This window comes from Falco naumanni, chromosome 9 (genome assembly GCF_017639655.2).
Source record: "Falco naumanni isolate bFalNau1 chromosome 9, bFalNau1.pat, whole genome shotgun sequence".
In the NCBI taxonomy this organism is placed as follows: domain Eukaryota; kingdom Metazoa; phylum Chordata; class Aves; order Falconiformes; family Falconidae; genus Falco; species Falco naumanni.
In genome coordinates this window covers 35,635,081-35,654,437 of record NC_054062.1, presented here as the reverse complement: position 1 = coordinate 35,654,437, position 19,357 = coordinate 35,635,081, and the positions used below count along the sequence as shown (strand labels likewise).

The 19,357-nt window shown below is 36.1% G+C and overlaps 2 protein-coding genes across 3 annotated transcripts in view; one reads left to right on the top strand and one right to left on the bottom strand.

Annotated features, from left to right (window-relative positions):
* Nucleotides 1-3,006, top strand: part of LRRTM3 (leucine rich repeat transmembrane neuronal 3) — a 94,264-nt gene extending 91,258 nt beyond the window's left edge. Inside the window, exon 3 of one of the 2 annotated variants that reach the window (XM_040606313.1) lies at nt 1,343-3,006. In XM_040606313.1, the coding sequence (XP_040462247.1) occupies nt 1,343-1,552 (210 nt within the window). In that variant the 3' untranslated portion in view covers nt 1,553-3,006. The remainder of the gene's footprint in view (nt 1-1,342) is intronic. The other variant, XM_040606312.1, reaches the window with a different exon arrangement.
* CTNNA3 (catenin alpha 3) overlaps nt 1-19,357 on the bottom strand; it is a 509,885-nt gene that overhangs the window by 352,985 nt on the left and 137,543 nt on the right. The gene's annotated exons all lie outside the window — the stretch shown is intronic.

Below are 19,357 nucleotides of genomic sequence, written 5' to 3'. Positions count from 1 at the left end.
AACAAGACAAAAGGTGTAGGTCAGAAGAAACTATCTGGGAGTTTCTCTGCTATGAAGACAGGCTGAGGTTGGGGTTGTTCAGCTTGGAGAAGAGAAGGCTCTGGGGAGACCTTAGAGCAGCCTTGCAGTACCTAAAGGGGGCCTGCCAGAAAGCTGGAGGGGGACTTTCTACAGGGGCCTCTAGTGACAGGACAACGGGGAATGGCTTTAAACTGAAAAAGGGTAGAGTTGTATTAGATATTAGGAAGCAGTTCTTTACTGTGCAGGTGTGAGGCACTGGCACAGGTTGCCCAGAGCAGCTGTGGATGCACCATCCCTGAAGTGTTCAAGGCCAGGCTGGATGGGGCTTTGAGCCCCATCCACTGGTCTAGTGGAAGGTGTCCCTGCTCATGGCAGGGGTCTTGGAACCAGGTGATCTTTGAGATCCCTTCCAACCCAAACCATTCTATGATTCTATAACAGGTCTGCATATCACTAATTTTCAAAAAAACAGAAGTCTGGGTTTTAAAGACTTCAATGTATGACTCACACAGCCATTACAACATAGTCACCTTTTCTATCCTTCAATTTTCTTAATATGTAAAAAAAAAATCTAATAGTACAAATCCAAATTCAAAATCTGCATTTGTTTCACCACTGTTTCTACAGTGTATTGTAAATAATTCTGTGCTGAAGTATGTTCAAAATTGCCAATAGTAAAAAAATATGTAATAAAACTTTTCAGCCTAAAATGTTTGACTTAAACATGCAACAGTGAAGCTTCCAGAGCTACCATAGCATAACAGTGGATGAAGCAATCATCTACCATGGTCCAGTATTTACTGCAAGCTGATAGATTGAAATCAATGCTTATGCTATAAATAATAGGAAACGTGTCATCTGAGAGTATTTCCCAGCAGATCAAAGGTAGCACACCCACTGACGTACTCAAAAAAGATCTACTAACAGCTCTAAACTTGAAAAGACATTTAAATTTCATTTAAAATATTTCATATATCCCCAACTAAGACTCTCCTCTTTCTCCTCCCTGATAGATTGATTTTAGAAGAGGCTAATTACATTCTAAAGATAATATGAGTTCAATCATATCTTAATCCTCATAAATACATTCAAACACACACCTGGCTCTAGGCCACATGATCAAAGGTGGCAGCAGTTTGGCTTAAAACACCCTAGTAAAGACTAGGGTTTGGGTGGAGTGGAGGAAGTAGAGGGATAGAGAGATTGTAACAATTAGCCAATGGTTTTAGACAGTCAATTTCTTCAACATCAGATTCAGGTAGGTACAATTTGATTATGTCTTTTGGTAACTGGCTGGTTTTCATTTTTGCTTTTCCCCTAGATACCACTGTCTATGAATGTGTCAACATTTCTTGCATATGATCAGCCCACGATAAGTTACTGTGGAGTACATCATGAACTGCTTGCTCACAAGCCCTATGACTCCAATAACCAGGAAGAAACAGTGGAAACACACCTAGAAACTGATCTGGATCTGAGCACAATAACAACAGCAGCACGAATCAAGGAACACAGTCAGCAGCTGGCTTAACTGGTGGTTTTTTTTGTTGTTTTTTTGGGTTTTGGTTGGTTGTTTTTTTTTTCCCTGTAGCAGAGGTCGCAACCAAATTCTATGTATGGACAGAAATGAGAAGACATAATATTATGGATTCTAGGATCCCTTTTCAAATTAAAAATTAATCACAAAGAATAATTGTTTCAACTCTACAATTTGTAATTATTTAAGTTGTGCAGTATTTTTCTGACTTCAGAGTATGACCCTTTAAGTGGATCTTTTTCAAAACTCATCCTACCTACCTGTATAAACTGTACAGATGTAATGTATTTTTCATATTGTAAAGTTTCAATTACCAAGAACAGCTGGTATGTACAGAACCATAATTTAATTACATCTTAATTTACAAGTTTCAGTTTCTAAAGTCTCAAATTAACAAAGGTTATTTCTTGTGTTAAGTTACTCTGTTTTGTAGGGATCATTTTGTTACTGCTTTTGTGCCCAGAAAACTTTAATCTAAAATTCTGTCCTTTGCAGAATATGCATCATTTTTACTGTGTTTAATGTGTAGAATTTTATCTACTGGTTCCAGAAATAATGCATTAACCAAAAGGAGGGTTAAACTATTCAGACTTCTAAGAAATTCTTAAAATACATAGCCAAGTTTTCTTATAAATTAAAATTACAAAAAAAAAATAAAATTCTCCTCAAACTTACCTGTTGCCTTGAAATACAGCCTGATTTCTAAATCAGAAAAATGTAATGATAAACAGATATATTTTAAGAACAAAGTTTACATATGCAACTGCTAGCTGACACTGATGATGTTTTGTTAAGTCTCACTGTTCTGCAAGACAATATGGACAGGAGACTTCAACAGGCAGCTGTCTTTACAAAATCTGCTGTGAAAACATAGCCTGCCAAATCAGGCATTTGTATTTCTACTTAAAGACAAATAGGCCCAAAATCTGCTTCTGTCAAAGATAGCTGCTGATGGAAGTGGCAACAGAGACAAGACCTTGGAGTTATACTAGTCTTAGAATGTAAAATGTTATTCTTAAGTAAGAAACTTCTACTTTGCTGAAATACACAGTAATTTGGATCAAATGTTAAAGGTTAATAGTCCTTTAACATTGTGATACATCAAGCAAAGAAAAAAAACCCAAAAATCTCTAAACAAACATAAAAAAAATGTAGTATTAAGTCTTTAAAAATTACTACACATTGCTTGTCTACTATTTAATATCTGGATTGAAGCATTCCTATATCCCATTCTTTGGTTTTAAATCTTCAAGACTTCTCAACACTGTATGAGAATAACTTTTATAACACCATCCTCATGTTGTAATCATAAAAGATTACAAAAATTAGAAAAATATTATATGCTGACTTGGTAAATATAAAAGGGAACATGAGCCTTCCAAAGTATAGGAGAAAAAAGTTTCATATGGTGAAGCAACTTTTTTATAATAAAGAGAAAATATATAACCACAAATCTATTTTTCTGAATGTTTATCCCACCATATTTTCCTGTAGCTTCAAAGCAGAAGACTGAAATTTAAAATTAGTTCAACTGTTTGTACAAAATATAAAGCAAATATAATGAAAAATAGCTTCAAAATATTGTTAACAAATGAATCTGCATTCACTATCTTTTAAGTGGAAACAAAGTGTCAAAACAGAATACATTGTATTGGTTATTTATTTAGCATCATAGATTTTGTATATTTTGCATAAATTATTTCCTATTCAAAACATTACTTGTCTTTTTAAGACTCATCTTAAATCTCCACACTTCAGTTTCTTATTTCTTTACTACATGGGTTCTTGCATTTCTGGTCATCTTCTACAGTGCTGGATTTTTTTAATGCACAGTTTGAAAATACATTTTGCTAATTATAAAATGAAACCAAAAATGCAGTGTCATTCTGGAGCTGAGTGACTTTTATACTGCAGGAAGAAGCTAACTGCTTCATTTCAATGTTGTTTTTAAGGTTTAATGTTTAAGCATTCTGGTCGTAATAGAAGGCCTGAGCTGTTAGGATCAGGTATCACCCTCCCAAAAGATTTCAGCTATTCTTACTCCGTACTTCCTATGCTTTACCTTGACCCACTGCCCTCAAGTATGTGTATGTATGGTGCGTGAACATGGTCCTGGCACTGATGTAACTACTCAAATTGCACAAATGTTCAAATGTATTTCTTGTACCATGTACTCCTAATTTATGGAGAACTGTACAACATTAATATTTTCAATGTTAGACACTCTAATGAACGTAGGCTAAGCAACATGATAAAATAACTCTCACGTCAAGAGACACAAAATCATTTTGATACATCTTGTTAAATGAGCACTACTGGGTATTTATTCACATACACACAAATGTTTCTTCCTTTGTTTCTTGCCCTAAATAGTGAAGCATACATTAATGAATCTGGTTTGTCTTGGACCTGTCCTGAAAGACCTGCAGTTTCAGACCAACATATCAATAGGCAAATGTTAGAACAGCAGGGTCACAGAAGCAGCAGCAATCCCACACCTCACAGGTCTGCTATACTATCACAATCAGCCTCCTGGGCATTTGCCATGCCAGGCACTCTGTAACCCAAATGGGCCACTCCAGTGCTCTGAAAGACAGATACAACACCCCAGGGCCCACAGCAGCAGTGGAATATTTGCCTACCCCACAACTAGAGTGTTGAAACATGTTTCCATACACATAACTGAATACCATTTCTTTCATGGACTATAGCAGCCTGAAATCTGCTATTCTGAACAAGATGGATGTCTTCAAGAAAACCAGATGGCAGGTAGGTACCTTCCCTAAAAAGTCCATATCGTGCAAAAAAAAAAAAATCTAGGTTATGCTAACCCAAACAAGGACTCACTCCAAAGGTCCTATGTTAGTGTGTGTATACCTGCTTTCTGACATACTATTGCCAGCTTTATTCTGACTTGGACTGCACAGAAATAGTAAATGCTCTAGTTATGAGGACAAAACAAAATATCACCTAAGAAAGCCCCAGTCTTCTAAGCTACAAGTTAGCAAGAAGAAAGTAGGCGGAGCCTATCTATTCAAATGTTTATTTACAGAGGGTCACTTTCATATATCATTAGCCTTTGCTGCAAGATCCATAAACCAGAAACAGCAGTAGCCAACAGCATCGATCTCAGTCTTACAGTCAAGTGACACCACCATACCCTGCTAGATCATTTTATCAAGAAAAATCTGGGTGAATTCATTATGCTTGCAGAATGCAAACTGATGGAGTATAACCTCTATCAATAAAAAAAGCACAGACATTTTTTAAAATAAATCTAGCCACAAGCAACAATTCACAGTTCCTTGATCACTGGATCATATTTGTACAGCAAGTTACAGGGCTGAAATACCCATTAGGAAATTGAGCACAAGTACCTGAAAGGAGTGCTTATCTAAAGAAGGTGTATAGGCAGATTAACGATTAATCTGACAAATTATGGCATATGTCTCAAGACAGTATATAAAAACATAACACAAAAATAACATCTATACAAGAAAGCAAATGGCGTTTCAATTACAAAGCGATCAAAATTTGCAGTATAAGGCATTGTATAAACTGTTGTATAAACAAGGGATCTGACAGCTACCACTAACAACAACAAAATCCATACACAGTTTTCAGAGATACGTCACAAATATCAGACTTCTTTTAGCAACATACAACAAATGGAAAACGTACCAGCCTCAGAAGTTGTGTACTAGATAGCTTTACTGACAGCCACTCAATTTCTGCCCTTCTATCTCAAGGCATTTTTTATCCCTTACTGTTATTTCCAATCCTCAGATTGGACAAGAGAGCAGAAATTGTGCAAAACCCACAATGTGAATGGTAAAAAAAACCCAAAACAAACCTGCAAGGGCAACACCACTGACTACAATAATGACACCAGGATTCCAGTATCAATGGAACCATAATAAATCTGGAAATTGCTTTATTAGCAATATAGGCACTTCAAGATAGTTAATTGCATGCTCATGTACAGTGTCAAATACAAGCAGCTGTATTTAGTTGCTAAGTGGTCTAGCAGAAATAGTCTGTTGAACAAGTAAGAAAGAACAGTTCAACACGTGTTCCCTAGCCTGATCCTCCTTCCTTGAGGGAAAGATCTTTTTGCTCCAGACTTTTACATGGCTCACAGAGGCCTGGGCTTCCTGAAGGCAAATCTTGCCAGTAAAGGCATAAATACCTGTAAATGAATATAATAATGGGTTTACTTGGTCAGAACAAAGTACATCTAGGCTTGATAACATGGCTTGAACAGCAGCTGAAAGATGAAACCCAAAGAACTAAAGAATGGGGTGAGCACACAGGAATATTTCCCCAGAATGCTCCTACAGTCCCCAACAATTGTAGGTGAGGGACCTAATGAGCAAAATGTGGTGTCTTATATAGTCCCTCTTTGAATATGTATATGGTTTCTTTGAAGCCACATAAATCTATAACACTCACAACTCCTGAAGAAAGTAGATTTATTTGACAATAAAAGCTGCCTCCTTTCTTTATTCCAGTAGAGAAGAATGATAGAGTAGTGTAATAATAACACTTTTCACTTCCACTTTTGACACAGAAATATCATTATCAAGTAATTAATAATGACAGACTGACAACTTCCAGGTAGCTTGAATAACATCCATCCAGTCATCTAAAGTACAGACATTATCTGAAACCTTGTAGATTTAATTATCAGATTTCCCTTGTGGGTGTTCTTAAAATCAAGATTCAGCTCACTAGAAAGCAGAATATTTTTTTAGCTTTATCAAGTCCATCACAACAGTAAAAAAAAAATAAGCCTGTTCCTCACAAAGTATAGCAAACCACTTTTCAACATAGACACACAGGAATCTCTTATTAGGTCAAAGTTTGACTGCATGATCCTTATTTAAAAGCAGATGTTCATTAAATTCCACAAAAAAACCTAACATTTAAGTGAATTAACAGTTCTATTATAAAGTAACAAGGCCAAATTCCATTTTCCTGTTCTACCTAAGTATAGAATCTGATTAATTTTAATTATAAAGTTTCAGAATAAATCAACGTGAACATCAGAGTTCATTATTAATGTTATTTTAATGAACACCTAAGGAATTAACATTTTGCCACTAGAAACTTGCCAAGAATTTTTATGTAAGCTGAAGTGCAGCACGCACAACTGTGAAAATCCCACATGGCAATAAAGCTTATATTCTACTTTATCAACATCAATTTTCTATGTAAATAACTCCTCCTTAAAACTGTCTTTTTAGATGGTTAAATACACAGGAGCACCTGCTGTGTAGTAGCAAATGAGCCTGCAACATGGAATTCATTATACCCAGTCCTATTACATTAAAGCTCTAATACATCCATGATAGTGGACACTTCAAAGTGTCACCACTATAGACATCACACATGTAACAATAACAATGGACACTTCAAAGTGTCACCACTATAGACATCACACATGTAACAATAACAATGGACACTTCAAAGTGTCATCACTATAGACATCACACATGTAACAATAAAAATATACATGTGAGCATTAATTAATGTTGCATTAGTATGGAATTTATTTAGATTAACTAATGTTTGATGACTGCCTTATTAATTCCCTTGGGTCAACTCATGTAAACAGGATGGATGTTATTGTAATAAACACTAGAGGAATTTAAAATGTTCAGTTACATAAGAACATGATTTTTCCAGCTTTCATAGAGTGCCTTCCACATTGTATTCCTTAAGAAACAGACTTTTAAGGTGGATGCAATTTAGCAATAGCTCTATCTACAATCTAATCATAAAATGATTGCACCAATGAAACATATTTCAAAGTCAAATAATTTGAACATTGTATATACTAACTCTGTGCCTTTTAGAGAACCAAAACTAATCAACTGGGGATGAGAATACTCATTAAAAGAAAATGATGTGTCCCTCTAGCACTCGGTACTTCAATAATTTCAGTAGTTTTATACAAGAGTATGTTATAAATGAGGCATGGAAAGCCATTAACTGAACCATTCATACTGAATACATTTTGTTGTCATTTATTCTTTCAAAAGAAATAATGAAACTGATTTATTTTTCTAGTAATGATGATGCATCTCCCTCTTACATCTTGCTGTTGGTAACTTTATTTTTAAAGAATCTGTAAACTCACACAAATAGTCTAGATTTCACTATCGAAAATCTTTATTCTCATTTTCAAGAAAGAAAAAATACAACTATCAATGCTATATCTGAATATGCAAGTTTTCATGAAGAAAATTATTTTTTCTTGTCTTCTGCTTTAGCATTATCTAGACAGTTCATATTTCTCCTTACATTTCTGCTAGTTCCTTTCTCCAAGCTCTGTCACAATTGAGAATGCAAAAAATAAATAAAAAAAATATTCAGACTGAGTTACTGGAGGGAAAAAACCCAGGGTTAAATACCTTTCAGGTATCAGTCTCCAGAGCTGAACAGGTTTGCTGCCTACCAAACACAGGCTTGTCTGACTTAAGTGCCTTTTGCTTCACCACTAGATCTTACAAACCAACCTCATAAATATGCTAATGCTATAAGATGCTAATAAAAATCAAACTGGTTTTGTTGTTCTACCACTACACTACACAAGGTGGTGTTGGGTTTTGGGTGTGTTTTGGTTGGGTTTTTTTTTTTGTTTTGGGTGGGTTTTTTTAAAACTTTTTGCACCCTAAATCCTTGAATACATGACGAATATATGTCAGTAAAAACTGTCCTAATTCTACTTTTATCAAGCGATTAAAACAGAAGCTTCACAAGTGGAACTGGAAGGGGTGAACACAATGTCCTCCCCAACTCAAAGCAAAATCACCTTTACTATGGCAGATGTTTCTCTAACTTCTTCAAAAACCTTCAGTCTCTGGGGAAACACAGTATTTACATCAATTTGTATCCATACTTAACTATTCTTGCTATTAAAATATTTTTCCTTACACCTAACGTAATTGCTGCTTGCAACTCTCGGATGTCTAAACCCGTATATGTCATGGCCACCTTGACAAATGCCATACAGGTTACTACTGACTGAAAGTCTCATAATATTTGAAGAGAAGAAAGTAAGTTTTTTCCCAAAATTTGAGCTTCCAGAAAAACAGATGCACCACTTGTGAAAATGACCAGTACATTCTTTTATGAAAAAATATTTTTAAAAGTATATACTTAAATAGGAATGGAATTAGTGAACCTGATCAGAAATAAGTATTATTGATTAAGTTTCTATTTCCATTTTTAAGATGTTACCATTCGTAAGATTTGTAAGACAGGACTCATAATCCTGTCTAATGTCTAGCTTAAATATAGCTATTTCTAGGCTACTTTTTTCCTGAAGCTTTCCTCCATTTCCTTTTTCTTTGAATAACTCCTTGAATCTACAAAGTCTCATGAAAATACCTGGATCCTAAACAGGCATAAAGATCTGCCTCTGTTCTGCACTGCAGGATCACTGTTATGATTTAAATTTAAAATGACAACTCAAATGTAAATTGCTGCCAGTCTCTTCTCCAATATTCACAAGCGTTGGCTCTTGTTCATTCTTTTCGTCCCTGCCTGCATGCATTTTGCCTCAGGATTTTTGAAGTTCCACCTTTTCTTTAGCAAAGGAATTAAGAGACCCACTGAAATTAAGAACTTATTTCAGATCATTTATACTGCTATAAATTATATTCAAAGATTTCTTCATGTAATATGCAAGTATCTTACTAAAAACCTTAATTATTCTTTGAAAAAGAATAAATTGATTTGTGCTTCCAGAAATAAGAATTAACGGCCTATTTGTAAGACTTTGCTTTAAAGTTTTTCTTTTACAAAATTCGAAGAAGGGGGAGGAAATTTAGGCAGGGCAATTGCTAATACCACAAAAATACAATAGTTACTGAACTAAAACACTCATATTGCTAGCTAAAACTTGAAGTGATTTAAATGCAGCAAAAATTCAGTATTACTCCTGAGAGAGGATGTAAAGAAAGGGGATATAAACACAGACGCAACTAAGTTCTGCTGCTGGAACAAAAAAAATATATTCTTAAAAATTATATGTAGGTAGAATAGAAGATATTTAAGGGTGTTTTTTAAAGGGACGTACAGGTTAATAAGGCACTAAATAAAACAGGAGATGAGAAGGATTAAATTTAAGTCTGGACTGAATATACACAAACAAATAACCTGATAATGAAAAAGCCTTCTACCTTCCACTCAAATGAAAAACATTTTATTTCCATTTTCTCTAGTACCAAATATCTTCTGTATATCTGAGTAATCAGAAAGAGAGTAAGCAAATGTAAATCATTAAGAGAAATAAAAAAGCTGGCCTTATATAAATGAACTAGAAGGAGTAACTGACCACAGAGAAATAAAGACAAGACCCACACATGCAAACATTGACATCTTAATTCTTTAACTGCTCTGTGAAGCCAATAACTCTACATTAGAGTCTCAAACAACTGCGTTTATGTTAAAAATATATTATTGCTAACAACCTGTTTCACCTAAGAGGGAAACCAACAGAAGTGGAAAAGTAAATCAAAGAATTATAAATACATACATAAATAATGTAGCTAAGGACACCAATAGATTTCTTATATGAGAATTATTTCAATTACATGGGGCAATGAGGACACACAATGCTGCCTCTATCAAAAGCAGAAGTCTGCTGTGCTTTAGTGGCATATTTTGCCATCAACAACAATTTTCAAGACTCTCAGCTATAAAGGTAACCATGAAAAATAATTAAAAAATTAAGCAAACATTATAAAAAGAAAATCTTTAACATATATATATTGTAGCATCAACAGGTGAACTAAGCTGAAATAGTATGAGTTTATACATTTACCGTCTGACTGAAGAGATAAATAAGCAAACCAGTAATTAAGAATGAGGGTGAAATGTGCTAACTACCAATAACAACTGAAATCCTTACAATTATTTCTCAAAGCCAGTATCTCCATTTAAGCAGTACAAAAATGAATCAGCATTTCACTGGAAAACATATTCTCCTATACCACAAAGTTTAGGAAATACATCCAACCAGGAAAAAAAATAATTCTATCTGCACAGGAGAAGAGGTAGATGTACAAAATGGAGAAAGAAAGGAGAGAAAAGATTGAGACACCAACATAAAAGGAAGACCAAAATGGTTCAGCTGTGAAGGACTTGAGAAAACTGTGTAATCGGTCATTATGGTAACAGATTAAGATCAGCAAGTAATGAAAATGGGAAGCACAAATCAAGTGCTTATTCATATTGACTGGTCCCAAATCAGATTTAATCTACTGGCAAAGGGGGGTGAACACAGTGACATCTAGATTCAACAAGCTGTCTACTTCATCTGCCATGCCAGTAAAAATAGGTGAATAAGACGTTATGTTACATCAGAAAGATAGGATGGTAACACTATATACATATATATACAAAAGACCATACTATCTGAATTGTTGTTATCTTTTCAGCTTGAATACTTTTTGGACATCTCAAGGTAGATCCCTTTTTTTTTTTCCCCCTCTGACAAAACGGGCTTTTACTTTGCAGCAATATCTCTCAAAAGAATTTGTTTTAAAAATGCATATTTCACCTTTAGTAAAAGCACACCAAAAACCGTAAAATACTCTGCTCCCAAAATTCTTATAAAAATAAGAGCTCTGCAATCAGATACACTTGATTTAAGGATAATGAAGCAGGTTTTGTGTGCTGCAGAACCTTATAAATCTTTTATGATTTCTTTTGGGGTTGAGGGAAAAGGGGAACTGTTGAAGGAAAAGATGATAGATTACATTTGCCTGTGGGTAATAAGGCTTCCTACAAGGAGAAACAGCGTACTCCGAATAATTATATGCAGTCTGAGGCCAAGAGAATCATACAGAGTCTAGTCCTGTCAAAAATTTCAGCTGCCACAAAATACTGATAAAAAATGCTTGAGGAAAACAGAATGAATTTACACAATTTTTCAACGTTTTTTCTTTTCCTAATTTGCTTCACTTAAACAGTAGGTGAAACCACAATTTTTTCCTTCTGCTTTGCAAAAATTCTTCCAACTTGCATCATGAATGTCAATAGAACAAGAAAGTAATAGCCAAACTGCATAGAAAGGATGTCAAAACAAAAAACACAAAACACAGTACCAGTAAGAAATACAACCAGGACTGCATTGTAACAAAAATATTAAGTATATTTTCCAAAGGATGTTTATAAGGCACTACAATAAACATGGGTGTCTGGCAATATAGGCAAACACAAAAAGCACTGCATGAAAAACTCAACACCAACCATACTTTTAAAAAAATTAATGAGCCCCTTTACTCCCTCCCCCTTATTTTTACCAGATGCTACACAGCTTTTCTTTTATATCCACAGAGCTGAGCTTAACTCCCTGAAACAACATACTCTGACTCCATTAAAGTCAGTTGAAGTTCCACCATTGACTTTAGAAGAGTTGACGTTTTAAAGTAGTGGGATTTTTGCACTTTTACAGATGATAGTCAAGAGTCAGCAATGGAGATAAAAATGAGTTTTTTGCATAGCACAGTTTGACATAGACAGTAGCTATAACAGACTTGCTAATCTCATCATTAAACACTCACCTGCAGCCTTCTGAGATATTTCCTACACTTGAAAGCATATTTGATGAGAGGGTAACTCCTTCCTTCTCACACTGAAAAAAACAACTCATCCATATAGTGATTTAAGTATTTACAATTCATGTATCACTGAGAAATGGCTATTAGAAGCCTCCCAGAGACGACTGCTCCCCTTCTTGACCAGAACCTCCTCCACCTTCTTAAAAGAATCAAAAAGACACTGAATCAAAGCTATGCTTTACTGCAACACAATTCTGAAAGAGCAAAAAAGCTGTCCTGCTGGATAAAAGGAACTAAAAATCAAAGTGTTAGCCAATCCTTCCCTTGCTCATCATGTACCCTTCCTTTCCTACAAGCTTGTTCCCAGGCTAAGAATTCTCTATGGGGGTTTTTTGAGATGCAATAACTTTATGAAACTCCCTTAGGATCCAGAGTATTATTGCCTTCTTTCTCTGAAGTCTCCTCCAAGAGATGCTAGTCCCTAGCTTAGGAAACTCCAGAAATTTCTCTCAGCTGAGCATGCTCAGCTGTTCTCAAAGCAAGTGCATTCTCCCTTCCTTTCAGAGAGCCCCACCTGAACAAGGGCTACAGGGGCCAAGAAGGAAAATAAGTGACCTTTCTCCCTGCCTCTGAGCCAAAATATAACATATAGTAACATTCAGTAAAGAGTAAACAAAAATTATACTATCGATCATATCATCCCAGAACATCAAAAGTCACAACTTATATCACAGTTCATAGATCAAAAGCATCAGAATAACTTAAATTGTTGTTCTTTGTAGTTTTAGGAACTTCAGGCTATTTTCTAGGTTGCCTTATGTATTATTTCAGCACAAACTAACAAGATATTGAGTGAGAATTCATTAGCAGCTGGTCAAGTGTAAACAGTTCATCAATCATTTTTATTTCCTTACTGTCAGCAGTTCTAATTTCGACTCTGGAAAAAAATTTATGTTTTAAACTGTGAAATACATCATCAAATAGTGACATTTGATAGAATGGTTTTAGATTCTCAGGCTTATTGTGGAAAAGTCAGATCGACACATAATTAAGTCATTCTTCCTTTATAACTGCCAAACCCAACTGGGGATGGGGGGGGATGGGGGGGGATGGGGGGGGATGGGGGGGTGCATGTGGTGCGTGTGTGCTTCAACTAAATCAGGTGAATGCATTACACTCTATTCCAGAAGAAATCCATCAGCTTGTACCTAAAGCTCCAGTAGAAATTCTGGAAAAATTACAAAGCTCTCTCATATTTACATGATTTCTGCCCACTGAAAGGCAACTACATATTCTGGGTTGTTCTTACATTCCAGTCAGTTAAACCAGCTACTGTAAAAGGCCCCTTCAGCTGACAACAGGAGTCACATCTTCGACATACCCACCACAGTGCCCTGCTCCAGTCTTCATGGTGTTGTTTCTGCAAACACACTTTCTTGAACAGCTTTTCTACAGGAAATCTGCTGGACATTTGGCAGAAGTTCATGGAGAGGGTAGCACTGCAATTAGTTACACAAAATTGCATCATCACCCTCACAAATTTTCTGCTCATTTGGCATACCAGATTTCAGAAAAGGGCACAGTGTGACAGGGTCCTGGCATGGAATGGGACCATCTATTTTTTCCTTCATGTGATTGTAGCAGAAGCACTCAGTCTCTAAAGTTGCGTTTACTATAGCCTTCTCTTTATTAGAACAGAAAAATTATACAAGTTGAACAGACTAACTATCTAAGAAAGAAAGCTCAGGTGGCTAAGTGACTCAAAACATATGGAAAAGGTTACCTCCCCTTCATCTGTGTCCTGCGACAGTGGGTAGCTTATTCCTTTCTTGCTTCCTAGTCCAACACCTCCCAGCAGCTTCCTGGCTTGCAGCATTCTTAAAGAGCCTCATCTAGAAGCTGGGGAAAATTTCCTTTCTCCAGATTTTATGTGGAGCTTGACTGGAGGTCCACTCCCTATAGCTGTGCAGGCCTGGGGCAGCCTCCTACCACCCAGGTGTACCCCAGCCCACCCCACGCTCCAGGCAGTTCTCTCACTTGCACACAGCTCAAAGGCAGGAGCACCCTCCAGAGCCTTGCAGAGCTCTCTCAAATCCAAAGTGCAATAACCAGAACAGGTCAATGCATCCTGATGTTAAAACAGCGTGATATGAAATGCATACAGAATATATTGAGAGCATAAACATTTAACAACGCAGTCACGTGTGGCCTGTCAGGCTGGCTGATTCCCTGCTAACAGGTGAGGCAAAGTTTCATGTGCCTGACAAAACGTTAGGTAAATTGCTTCTCCAGCCATAGTCAAAAGAAAACAAAGTGATATTCCCTTTTACATAAAAGCACTAAGAACAGTGATATTGACATTCTTTAAATTATTAAATAAGCATTTAAATAATTACTATTTAAAGTAATAGTAAGTACAAGGATTAATGTTTAATATTAAATATTTTCTATTGTATTTTATATTAACAGTGGGAAATTATTGTGGATTTCTGCCATACAACCAATTTCTAGAAAGATTTTTTTTCCTGCTTGGCTGGTTGTTTTTCTATGATGCATATCAACTTTCTTCAGAGAAAAATGTTAATATGAGAGAACATTGCACAAATGGAATTTGGTTGCTAAAGTTTTAATCTTGTACAGTAAAATTCTACTCTATTTCTTGCATTTCAGTTCTAGATCATGAACAGATTATATGATGTAAAACTTTCAGGTAGATTCTGAAATACTACATTTAGATAAATCTTTCTAATGTAAATTTGGCAGGGTAAAAAAAATCCTGCTGATATGATAAGCTGAATCACTCTTAAATGCACTACGTTCATGCAAACAGCTCGTGAGAAAATACTTTTAGTATGCATACAACTATTCATAGCTCCTCTTGTATATTCAGCCTTCCCCAGATATTGAAGGCAAAATTGCAGAAGGCACAGATTTTTGTCTATAGATAACCCAGAAGCCTAAAAGCCCCACCAAATTTCAGTCCAGTTTTGATGACTGCATATGAAAAGCATTCACCATGACAATTCTACGCTAATCTGGGAAAAATGGGAAAAAAGCAATTTGTAGTAAGAAAATGCACAATGGGAATATTACTTTAATAAGAATGTAAGCCAATAACCATTGGGGAAAGAAGGGACCTCATAGTCTCTTTTTCCCTCCTGACCACTCTGAAACAGCATAAATGTTCCTAGAGCTGCCCAAACAGATGTTTACCTAACCAGTCATTAACTGTGTCCATAAACAAATTTCTGTGGCCTCCAAAGGTAACCTGTTCCAGTGTTTACTCATCTATATGGTTGATTTTTTATCCTAATATCACAAAAATTTTGCCTTTTTCCAAATACATTTGTTTTTCTTTTAACAGATATGAAGAATAACTTAACAACAGATAATCTTATGAAAACCTCCTCCATATTTGAAAACATTATCATGTTCCTCTTCTCCATTCTTTCCTTTCTATAGTCATCAGCTGCTTCTTACTTTTTATATACTCTAAAATCCTTGTTTCCTTTTGTTCTTTTCAGTCCACACTATTCTTAAACTGTGATGCCCAAAACTACATATGGAGCTGAGCCCTACTGATGGTTCATTTCATCTGTAATTCTCTAAGCTCCTGATGCCTTATGAATAGTATCACTGCTAAACCAGAAATCCTGCATTTTTATTTATACAGCTGACTTCTTCCCAGGATAATCATTTGCACTTGTCATTTCAACTTGCAGATTTCAGACCATCTCTCCAAATTTAAGAAGGTGGTGGTGGTGGAATGCTTTTGCTGTCCCATAAAATACTTAGAGCTCTCACCAGGGTAGCATCATTCAAACACTCACTAAGTCCATTCTTCATTCCCTTAGCCACCTTGTTAATGAAAACATGTAATATATGTGGACCCAGGCCAGTCCTTGCAGAATTACACTTAAACTATCCCAAGTTGATCTGCGATATTAAAAATATAAATTCACTAGGAATGTTACTCTTCAGTGAACTATAACTTGGAACTTCTAAGTTAACTATGCTTCTCAAGTTTGCTTATGAAAATGTCCTTCTCTCAGTGTGAAACACTGTGTGCAGTTACATCATGTTTACTACTTCCCTTTTAACTGCTAGCCAGCTATTCTGTTAAAGAACTAGATGTATTTGACAAAACGTATTTTGAAAATTCATGCTTGTTGTTTATCACCACCTTCTTACCCTGAAGATTTTCAGGAAAATGAACATTTAAGGGTTTCCTGCAGCTTCTTCCTGGTTATCCAAGTTACAGGGACTGATCTACAAATTCCTTAGTTTTAAGATAAGTTTTGCTTTTCTATTACTTGCAAATCCTCATTCCTCACTGTTTTTTACAATCAAGGCCAACTGTTCAGAAACTCCTTTCTTAAATATTCTATGACCTCTTTCTGGCACATATGTCACTGTGTCTTACTAACTGCATTAAGCGCTTACTCCCAGCTAACTATTACATCAAGCCTGAAGCAGATAGAAAACCCACAGTATTTTTGAGTTACTGTCCCCCATTTAGAAAGGTTTTTACTTTCCTTCTTAGTTTCTCTTATTAATAATGGATTAGTAGAAACTTCTTGCCTTATGCAAATTCTACTGTGTTTAACGCATTCTGTGCCACAGCTTTTTTGGCTGTGTCCACAATCAATGCTTATCTCTATTTACATTGCATCTCTACATTATTTTCTAGTCACTAAAAAGCTCCTGATGCAGGCAAGGTGGTCTTTCTATGTTTTCCACTTTACCATAAGTTTGCTCTTGTGCTTTAGCTTCTACCCTCTACCTTCTTTTTAATCCTTTGTCTTCACTACAATCTTTTTTAACGAATGATTTTGCTGTTTCATTTGTAATCTTTAGAAACATGTTTCTTACTCCTAATGCTCAAATTTCTGCTTTCTTCTTCAATATTAAAATTCACTAGTTCTTTCTTATAACAGAGAAAAAAAATCTTTGACGCTATACAAAACTTGGCCAGAGAGTGCCTTGCTGTATCATTTTTGCAATAGAATGTTTGTTATTTGGACAAAGAAGCAAGCAGCCATTCTAACCTAGAAACCACATACAAAAATCTTCATCTAGCCAACAGTCAGGCCTTACAGAACTGAGGGGAAGGTGTGACTTTCACAGACAGATGGTGGCAATGGTTTCCCAGTGCCCCCACAGGAGCACTATGTTATAAGGTTGTCCTAAGTACAGAGCTAGATCTCAGAGCAATCCCATTACACTATTTTCAAACTCCTCCTCATTTACTTGCTCCTGTCACCACCAGCCAGAGGGAATACTAAGAACAGGATCATATCCTGGCTGTTTGCAAGCGATGCATGATTCCAGATTTACAGGTTGGCCTATAGATCTGTATCACAGACACACACAGCTTCTCCACTACAATAATGAACTAGAGAATAAAAAAATTAAAACTTTTACCCTGAATTAATGGTCAAAACAAAAATCTAAAACACTCCTCTGAGTTATTTTTTCAACCTCCATATTTTAATTAAGTTGTAATAACTATTTGGGTTTGTAGCAGTATCCCACTGGAGCTGTATCTAAATAAACGACAGGCAAGTAATCTGAATATTTTTTGCCAAATTTGAATAACTTGCCAAACATCATTTTTGCTCCAGACATGGAAAAGCCAAACTCTTTGACAATGTCTATGAATATACAGAAGCCTGAATTATATCACCCAATTAACCGCTGTCCTCACCAGTGTTAAAGAATAGGATTGCCACCTCCCCATGTTGCAAGTGATACTCCCACTAATACATTTTTTCTTTTTTTTGATGTATGTTCAAGGGAATGTCATCTGCCTCCTTCTTTAACCTCATACTTGGAAACTGCCAACATGTAGCTCATACACAACCCACATGCCATTCAGTTACAGTGTGTTTCTAAAAAAACAGTTTCCCCAATCTGGCTAATTACATCTTTATTTTTTGTCTCAACCAAGAGCCGATTACAATCTACAGATACATGCTGAACATATAGACCAGCATAAAACTCTTTTTATACTGAAGCAAATCCGTAAAGCACAAAAACAGGTGAAAGGAGTCAGTAGACTCTGCTGTTTCTGAGAAGAGCAGCTGTTAATGTGAAATGAGGTGTTGGCATATCCAAGCAAGTGAAACAGGCTCAAGTTTCTGCATTAAATACAAATTATTTTCCTATGGAAGAGAAAACTCAGGGAGGAAAAACTCCTCTAAGCTTTCTAAGGAGGAATTAGCTGTAAGAACTAGCAGGTGCACGAGAACGTGTCTAAGGGTGCAACATGAGGCTTAAAATAAGTATTAAGAATGAATTCATAACACACACCCTGCCAGGAAAGGATAACGAGTCAGGTGGATAAGGAAGAAAGTGCAGGAGTCTTTCTGATTTCCTAGGGTGGACTGAGTTAACAGCTCACAGCCCACAAAAGGGACAGTTCTGCTCAAGTAGCCCACTTCAGCACTCTGAGTAACTAATTCCTCTTTCCGGCATGTATATAGAGCTTGTGCGCCCTTCTCAGAGGTTGACTCAGCTCAGTAAAGTGAAAGAAAATTAATCCAACAAGAACAAGCAAATAGTCACTTTGGCAAGCTGACCGGGCTGACAGACAGGGTAACAAGTATCAGAACTAGCACAAGCAAGGGGACGGACCTGAGTGGCTGACAGCACAAACATATGGGTACACAATGGGGCTACCTATTCCAGCTGAACTGAGCACTTAGATCAAAGCAAAGCAAGGGGGAAAGGGAAACTGATGAGACAGAGCAGGGGGAAAGTGCTTCACAATGATGATAAAACACTGGAAGAGGCACCTAGAGTCAGTGGAATCTGCATCCTTAAAAATCTGGCTTTGACTGAACATGGCCTCAGGCAACCTGATCTAGGGCAGGGAGTGTCACCAGATGTCAGATGTCCCTCATAACCTAAAACATCATACAATTGTATTTTAACTAATAGATTCAATGATTAAGTTAATATTGATGATAGCTACAGAGAAAAAATTAAGTAGTCAGAATTGTAAGCAAGTAGTAGGCCCTCTATCAAACATTTAAAATGGCACTAACAATCTACAGACTAACTGGAAAACAAACATAGTAGAAATCGAAGCACAACATCAGAAATCCAGAATACAGCTGACTAGAAATTCTCCAGAGGAATCATTCTTTTATTGAATTTTTCTAGTTTATCAAAAGCAGAATATTCCATGGAAACAGAGCAAGCACAACAGCTGACAAAACAC